The 8,929-nt window shown below is 40.2% G+C and overlaps 1 protein-coding gene across 1 annotated transcript; it reads left to right on the forward strand.

Moving 5' to 3' along the window:
* Positions 1-433: 433 nt before the first annotated feature.
* On the forward strand, positions 434-8,391 carry LOC122538813 (sperm flagellar protein 2-like). The gene is made up of 5 exons (XM_043673231.1): positions 434-1,620; positions 2,637-2,953; positions 3,898-4,186; positions 5,740-6,260; positions 7,269-8,391. Exons 1-5 carry the CDS (start codon positions 443-445, stop codon positions 8,375-8,377), a joined length of 3,414 nt encoding a protein of 1,137 aa, XP_043529166.1. The 5' UTR covers positions 434-442; the 3' UTR covers positions 8,378-8,391.
* The last annotated feature ends 538 nt before the right edge of the window (positions 8,392-8,929 follow it).

Below are 8,929 nucleotides of genomic sequence, written 5' to 3' on the forward strand. Positions count from 1 at the left end.
CTCGTTACTTTGAATTAATTTATCAACTGTTTTGCATGCAACGTACAGAATAGACCTTTAACGAACAGCTTTCAAAATTATATAGAATTACAGTGTGATATGTATGTAAAATTTTATAAATACATTTACAATACACCTTTAACAAGTAATTCTTAGTTCCTATATACTAATTACGCATCGTTGAACCTATACACGTAATAATTACCTTTACGTTAAGCAAGTTTTCTCTTTTTCGGAAATATAACGCAACAGAAGGATTGAACTGTCTGAAAGTATATAAGATGCTGGACGAAATTGTAAAAACGACAAAAAGATCTTAATCTCCGACGTGTACGTAACTTGATTACCAGGTCCTCTTCACCGAGAGTACATTTTCGTCCCAGATAAAGTGAATTATTTCCCCACTCCCTGTACAATTTAGAGTCCGGAAACGTTGGCGAGGATGAAGCAAGAACAGAGCGAGGAGCTGGATCGGTTTGCTTGTCGACACGTTGCTCGAGGGAAGAGGCTGGCCAAGGGAGACGACGAGAGCGTCGAAGAAGAAAGGGTGGAACGAGAGAGGAGAAGGAGACGACGCGACAGCGAGAAAGAAGACGAGAGCCAGGCGGCAACAGTGAAAGCCGTCGGTGACGATCCGCAGATGGCCAGGTTGTACGTCGAGTGGTTGAAGAATCGTAGGAAACGCGCGACGACCGCCGCCGCTCTCAAGTCCCAGATGCAGAAGGCGTTGCTCTCCGAGCTGTGGGAGCGAATGGCGGCGAGAGAGGAGAGAACGTTGGACGAGGCGATCGCCAGGCGCGTGCTGGACCAGTCGAGGTACGAGAAGCAGATCGTGACGAAGCTGTGCGAGGTGCGCGAGCAGAAGAACGTGATGGCGGAGAACCAGAAGGTGGTGAAGGACATCACCCTGGAGGCGGAGGAGCTGGAGCACCGGGCGAGCTACGAGCGTGCACAGGACTCGAGAAGCAAGCGGCAGAAGGAGATCGAGACCGAGTGCGCGAGAGTGTGCGAGCTGCGGCGGAGGCTTCGCCTGGCGAAGATACGAAAGATACGCGAGAGACACTGGACGATCTGCAGAGATGTGGTCGACGACCTGGCGACCATCGCGTTGAACGTTGGCGACCATCGACGAGTGAACGACGGCTACGTGCCGCTCACGCTGCTCAGCGAGTGGAAGACGCTGTTTCTCAAGTGTCAGCCGATCTTCGACGAGGAGATACCTCGCGACGCCCGACAAGAGAGAGATGGCTCGGATCTGTTGCTGAAATCGGACGCGTGGACGAAGATCGGCAAGGTCGACGCGCTGAGGGACGCTCTGTTCGACGATTATTTGGAAACGAGGCCACCGTGGGACGTGTCGTTGCCGGAGATCGGCGAGGAATCGCGTGAGATCGCGAGGCTTGGTCGCCTGGTGCTCGGACACGTCGTGCATCGACTTCTCGACGGATTGTACGCCAAACCTTTGGACCGCTCTCAGATTCTGCTGTCGAAATTCAAGAACACGGCGATCGTTGTGGGGATAGGGGACGTTGCGGTTTACGAGCTGATTCGAGCGGTGCTCGATCGATCCGGTGTTCGAACGGTGAGAATGGAGGACGCGATCAATCATTGTCTCGAACGGTATGTTGGAGACTTTCTGACGGATGGTTTTTTTACTGTCAAAGTACGCGTGGCAGAAAAAGAAATAATTTATCAAACAAATTTATTTATTATTACTTATTCGTTGCCAAGTAATTTATGTCGCTGGCATAATCTGCGTTATACAGGGTGGGTCACCGCATAATGCCATCTAGATTTACGTCATTGTTGTCACGCGTAGCGAAAAATGTTTCAGAAGTCGAATGGTTTCGAGAGGGGCATATTCTGATGATACTAGTTTTCTTGTAAGTGTAGGTGGACGTGTAGAGGACAATGTTATTAATATTTTTTTAAATGGAATCATATATTTTTTATTGCATCAGTTGATGCAACTTGATATTCTTTACAAAATTAAATGTTAATCAACCTATTTGTGTTAAAGAATTATTAGTTTAGGAGATATTTTAATTTTAATTTCGTAAAATTATCGTATGAAAGATATGGAAGAAGAAGAATGATATTCTTATATTTATATTAAAAAATCATTAGTTTGGGAGATATTTTAATTTTAATTTCGTAAAATTATCGTATGAAAGATATGGAAGAAGAAGGATAGTATTCTTATATTTAAACTGTTTTTGTCTTTCACACATAGATTTTACAAAATTGAAATTAAAATATCTCCTGAACTAATGATTTTTTTGACACAAATAGGTTAATACTATTTTTGTAAAGAATATCAAGGTGCATCAATTGATGCAATAAAAAATATATGATTCCATTTGAAAAAACGTTAGTGACCTTCGTGTGTCCTCTATAAGAAAACTTCCACCTATAAGAAAACTAGTATCATCAAAATGTGCCCCTCTCCAAACCATTCGACTTCGTCTGAAATATTTTACGCTACGCGCGATAATAATGACGTAAATCCGGATGGAAATATGTGGTGATCCACCCTGTACATCAAACCATAGCAAATAGTCGCGAGTCTCAAGGACTCCATTCGAAATTATCGCAACAAACAGTCTTTAAACCTTGAAAATCTAACCGATCGTTAGATACAGGCAAGAAATGTCCGACGCGCGATACATCGACTCGACTATAATCGCTGCAACGACGGAGGTTCTCCGAGAATTAGAGAATGAGAAGAAACGAGTCTCGTGCTCAGAGAGGTTCGCCAGACTGGATAAACGTCTTGACGAGTCAGCCTCCGTACCGGAAATGACGGAAGGGAAAAGTGAGGTTAGAGAAAAGTCGGTCGCTCCGACCAAGACAAGGGAGGAAGAGTCGAACAATCGCGACAAACAGACGCAAACTCCGAGGAACATACCGTACGACGATTTGGATCCTGTGTTGACCGACACTGCGTGTATTGGTAGGTTTTTTTCTTTTTGTAAAAAGAGCTGTGTAGTAGGACGAGATTAGAACGAGCGATTAAACAACTGTTGAGTGGTATTAATGATGTATAATTGGGACTAACAGTACTGTGTGTAAATTTATCATTTACTGGAAAAGAAGATAGTTTGTCCCATGATAGATGAATTCGATTTGATGCAAGTACTCTGCCTTGACTTTAAACTTCAAGGTCAAAAATTTTTCTTTGCGCTGTATTCTACTCGTCACGAAGGTAAAACTTCTCCATGGAACACAATAGTTCTCTTGAAAAATGGCAAAAACAGTTTCTTAATTATTTAACATTGCGTAAGCGTGCGTTCTGATAGCGACTTTATGAGCCTGAACGATATCTATACTACGTAACAATATTTCGAATAATGTTAACAGTTTAGTTTTATCATTTGATTATTTAGACTCACACTGATGCTACAGCTATGATAAATCAAACTTTGAGGAAATCTCTAATACGATAATTATGTGAAATGGACATCCATGCGTCCAGAAACATAAAGTCGCTGTTAGCACGCACGCGTCTGCAGTGATAAACGATTAAGATACATTTTTGTCATTTTCCAAGAGGACTATTAGGTTCCTTGGAAAAGTTTTACCATCGTGATAAATGTAGAATACAATGCGACAGAAAGAAAAAAACAATTTTGACTTTGAATTTCAAGGTCAAGGTCAATTTTACGACAGGTTCTTTAAATGCATTTCCACACATCGAATCTTTCCACTGTGTACAGTGAAGAATATAATCAACGAGAATGAAAAGTGTCGATGAACGATACAAGTTCGTAAAAAGAAGATGATATTATTGACAGTATTTCATTGTCATTGGTATAGATTATACTCTTCACTGTATGTCGTCTCTAGAGTTCTTCAGATTCGCGATTAAAAAAAGATTCGATTCTCGCGTACACGCAGGTAAATGGGCCTACGAGTTTCTAACGTTGGGCGAGCCGATCACGGACGATCTCGCGACTAATATTTTGATCGAGTACTTGAAGAGCCTGGTGAACGCGAAAAGTTGGGTTCTGATTGATTATCCGAACACTTACGAGCAAATGTCGCGGCTGGAGACAGCATTGACGGGTTCCACTCCACCACCCGAGTCAAAGGAGCGCGAGTTGGATGACATTGCCATGGAGGATATCGAAACTTTGAAACCGAGAATCGTGTACGAGGACAAGTCCGATCCGTTCGCGTTAAACAGGTAATTACCTAATCGCCAGTGGCGAATTAAAAATCCCACAAAAGTGATTCACAGGAACTTTATTCAAAATCAGATTTTCTATTTTCTGCGGACAGTCAGTCGATCGAGCAGATCTGAAACAAACACACGTTTCATTTGAAATAGTTTTCAGAAACAAATTCACGTGCAACTCGCACTTCAAAGTTTTATCTATTCGTTTGTATTCATTTATATCCATGTTTTCATGTTCGTTCATTTAACTGGGAGGAGCTCATTAAAGAAAAAAAATGATAACAATAAAGCAAAACAGTACAAAGCAAACAAATTGTAAAAGCAGGGAATGTTAAGATCAATCAGGAAGTATGGAGGAAGATTTGACTCGGGTGGGACAGCATTTCTGAGAACGTTTGTCTACTGAAAACTATTTCGTTGCCTACAGGTGTCTAACTAGCGACGCACGGATTTTTATCCCCACTTTCCTGATCGCTAGCGCTAACACCTCCACTAAGGAAATTTCAATGTAGTGGGGAGATCGATGCAATGGAGGGGATAGTACTAGATCAGGAAAGTGGGGATAAGGACCCGCGAGCCGCCAGTTAGCCGACTTTTTGGTGGCCAAACTTTTATACCCTGCGTACTAATTTTTTCTCAACTGAGTTTCGACGCACTGCTAAATTATTTTAACGACAAAAACGTGTAAACATTTTATTATTATTTATTTTTATTAAAATAAATAGTACTAAATAGTCAGCAATAAATAGTAGTTTACCATTTATTTTTATTATAAATAAATAGTAAAAGTATAAAAGGGACATTAGAAAAAGACAAAATAACTTAAAAAATAATAATAATGTCTCTAATAAATAATAATAATGTCTTACTCTAATACTTACTCTCGCTTTAAATAACCTGGCCAAACTTTTATACCCTGCGTGCCAATTTTTTCTCAACTGAGTTTCGACGCACTGCTAAATTATTTTAACGACAAAAACGTGTAAACATTTTATTATTATTCATTATTATTTATTTTTATTAAAATAAATTGTACTGAATAGTAAATAATAAATAGTAGTTTACCATTTATTTCTATTAAAATAAATAGTAAACGTATAAAAGAGAAAAAGACAAAATAACTTAAAAAGCAATAATAATATCTCTAATAAATAATAATAATATCTTACTCTAATACTTGCTCTCGCTCTAAATAACTTGGCCAAACTTTTATACCCTGCGTGCCAATTTTCTCTCAACTGAGTTTCGACGCACTGCTAAATTATTTTAACGACAAAAACGTGTAAACATTTTATTATTATTTATTTTTATTAAAGTAAATTATTTATCATTAAATCATTTATTTTTATTAAAATAAACAGTACTGAATAGTAGTTTACTATTTATTTCTATTATAAATAAATAGTAAAAGTATAAAAGGGACATTAGAAAAAGACAAAATAACTTAAAAAATAATAATAATATCTTACTCTAATACTTACTCTCGCTCTAAATAGCTTGCTCCATGAGTCTACGAGTCGCTACTCGAGAATCAACTCCAAAACCATCTCGATTATTTACAGACAGTCGAGACTAGTACCGGAGCCGATCGCGAGACAGCGTGACGTCGACATCGTGAGACGCACGTTCGCCGGGCTCTTCGTTCGAGTGAAACAACAACCGAAATACCTCGAGACAGAGGATCGAGCTTACGAACTCTTGAAGGAGGACGCGCCGTCGATCGACAGGTTCTACGCGTCTCTCAGGATCGCTCGCGTTTTCTATTACACCAGCTTCGATTCAGCGACGTTGAAGAAGCTAGTCAGACTCGTGATGGGCGATCTTCTGGAGAGGAGACCGTCCGAGGAGTTGTTCGGGGACGCGCTGAGTCCGCTCGAGCGAGACGCGAAACGCGGCGTGGCCTCGCCGAAGGCAGCTGTTGTTCGACAGCTGGTAATCGAGGTGATCGACGACGACGTTTACACGACGGAGGAGGAACCGAAAGACCTCGCGTTCGACAACTCTCAGGTGGAATTAGAACAAGCTAGACCCGGCGAACCTAACTGGCGATGGATCGACTTCCCTTTGCCTCCTGTGTTGTTAGGTCTGCGCAGATGAAATTGAATTTTGACTCGAAAAAGCAGCGGACAACTCGTACAGTCGCGTAATTTCGCAAGTGACTGTAGCTAAAAATATTTGTTTATTTATTTTCTTTTTTTTCTATACCACAAACTTACTCTCAAAAGTTTCGAAACAATGTTACAGCTGACAATTTTATGAAGGAATCTCTCAAAGATGGCTGAACTTTCGTAAATCGCGCAATCGATCAACTGATGGCGCTAAATTTTAGATTAATACGTCGACTGCAAATCTCGAACTAGCATGAATCAACGACGCACTTCTCGAAAGAATATCGAAAAGTTGGCAAAATACAAGCGAAATGTTGTTTTTAGCGATCGCTTGGATCAATCGCGAGAGTCACAATTGTACAGGGTGGGCCAAAAGTCACTTCCTATCGCTCCTAAAAAAATAAATCCGTAATTTTTTTATTATCTATTTTTTTCAATTTGACAGAAATTTTTCTTACTTGAAAGAAATAATTTTTAAAACTATTTCTTTCAATAGTGAAGAAAATCACGTTCGAACTTAAACGTAATTTAAAGTTAATAAAACTGGTTTTCTCTTATATTTATAATTAATAAAATCAGTTTCTTCACATATTATATTAATAAATTTCTTCTCATTTATAACGAATAAAATTAGTTTCTTCTCATATCATATTAATAAATTTCTTCTCATTTACAATTAATAAAATTAATTTCTTCTCATTTATAATGAATAAAATTAGTTTCTTCTCATATTATATTAATAAATTTCTTCTCATTTATAACGAATAAAATTAATTTCTTCTCATATTATATTAATAAATTTCTTCTCATTCACAATTAATAAAATTACTTTCTTCTCATATTTCGATTAATAAAATTCGTTTTTCCCTACATTTCGACGTTTTATATAAAAAAAAAAAAAAGTGGGGAGAAACTTTTGGCCCATCCCGTATACTTGTGTAGCTGTAAAAATTACACTTGACGCGCGTCGATTTAACAAACAGAGAACTTGGCGAGACACTGGGAGAGCCTGGAAGAGACGTACGTGGAGGAACTGAAGCAACTGCTCTTCATCAAGAGCGTTCACTCGTCGAGCGTCGCGCCGTACGCAGATTTCGTGAAGAGGAACGCGCTGGACTTCGTCAGACGACCGGACAGCAAGCAGGATCTGTTGCACCGATTTCAGCGAGCGTTCAACGCGATCGACGAGGACGCTCGTCACGATGCGGACGTCAAGTGCGAGCTGCACCGTCGCGTGGCCGACTTTCAAACGGAGCTGTGGGAGATGTGCGATCGGAGGAGACGCGAGGCCGAGGACGTGCGGAAGCGGCACGTCGACGATCACTGGACAGTCCACGAGGCGGTGGTCTTATTCGACATGTACGTCGGTATCGTTCAGGCGGAGATCGATCGGTGCGTCGACGCGACGCGTCTGCTGCAAGACTATTATCTGGGAATGGCGAAGAGGCCGCTGCGTGAAACCGGCGTCTCGAAAGTTGTGCTGAACAGGATCGAGATCGAGACGGAGGACAACGAACGGCTGAGTTTGAATCGTTCTTCAAAACCCGCGGATAGATCGATCGAGCGGAAGAGAGGCGAACGAGTCGGAACCAAGATAGATAGATCATCGGCGATCGTAACGTTCGCCACGCCTCCGGCTGCCACCGATCGCGAGTCCCTTCGAAAGGAGATCGACGACCTGATGATCGACAGACAGAAAATCGTCGAGGACGTGGCGAACGTTGGCCTGTTCCGAGGGATATTAGAGAACGTTCGATACGCGAGAGGCATCGTGGACGCGTCGCTGGCGGCTAGCATCGACTCGATGAAAAAGGAGCAGGCTAGAGACTCCTCCGTCAACTCTGCCGATTCGATCGCCGCGAGGGGGCAAGATTTGGCGTTGGAATGGCGGTACGCCGTAAGCTACGAGATTGAAAGGGCTCGTCGGAAATTGGACTCGATAGAGAACGTGGCTCGACTGGACATTGGTTTCTTATTGAGGACGTTGCAGAGGGCTTTCCACGGGATTTACGATGCCATTGTGGACAGGTTGTACAAATTTTTGCTCTTTAACACGTTGATCGTCGGTAACTCGCATCTTGACGTATCGTAGAATTTTTCTGGTGTTTCTACGCGCGAAATGATATGTAATATGTATGATAAAATAATATATTATATATATAATAAAATAATATATTATATATATAATAATATATAAGCACTAATATAACTGTATAAATTTTTGCTCTTTAATACGTTGATCATCGGTAACTCGCATCTTGATGTATTGTAGAATTTTTCTGGTGTTCCTACGCGCGGAATAATATGTATGATAAAATAATATATAATATATATATATATAATAAAATATTATATATATAATAATATATAAGCACTATAACTATATAACTGTATAAATTTTTGCTCTTTAACACGTTGATCATCGGTAACTCGCATCTTGACGTATCGTAGAATTTTTCTGGTGTTCCTACACGCGGAATAATATATATAATATATAATATATATGATAAAATAATATATTATATATATAATAATATATAAGCACTAATACAACCGTATAAATAAGTTTGAACCAAAATAATTGGTAATTGATTAATTACATAATTAAAGGAAGGAAAAGTACAATTAACCTCTTAGCTATGGC

The sequence above is a fragment of the Frieseomelitta varia genome, unplaced genomic scaffold (genome assembly GCF_011392965.1).
Source record: "Frieseomelitta varia isolate USP_RPSP 00005682 unplaced genomic scaffold, Fvar_1.2 scaffold_179, whole genome shotgun sequence".
Classification (NCBI taxonomy): Eukaryota; Metazoa; Arthropoda; class Insecta; order Hymenoptera; family Apidae; genus Frieseomelitta; species Frieseomelitta varia.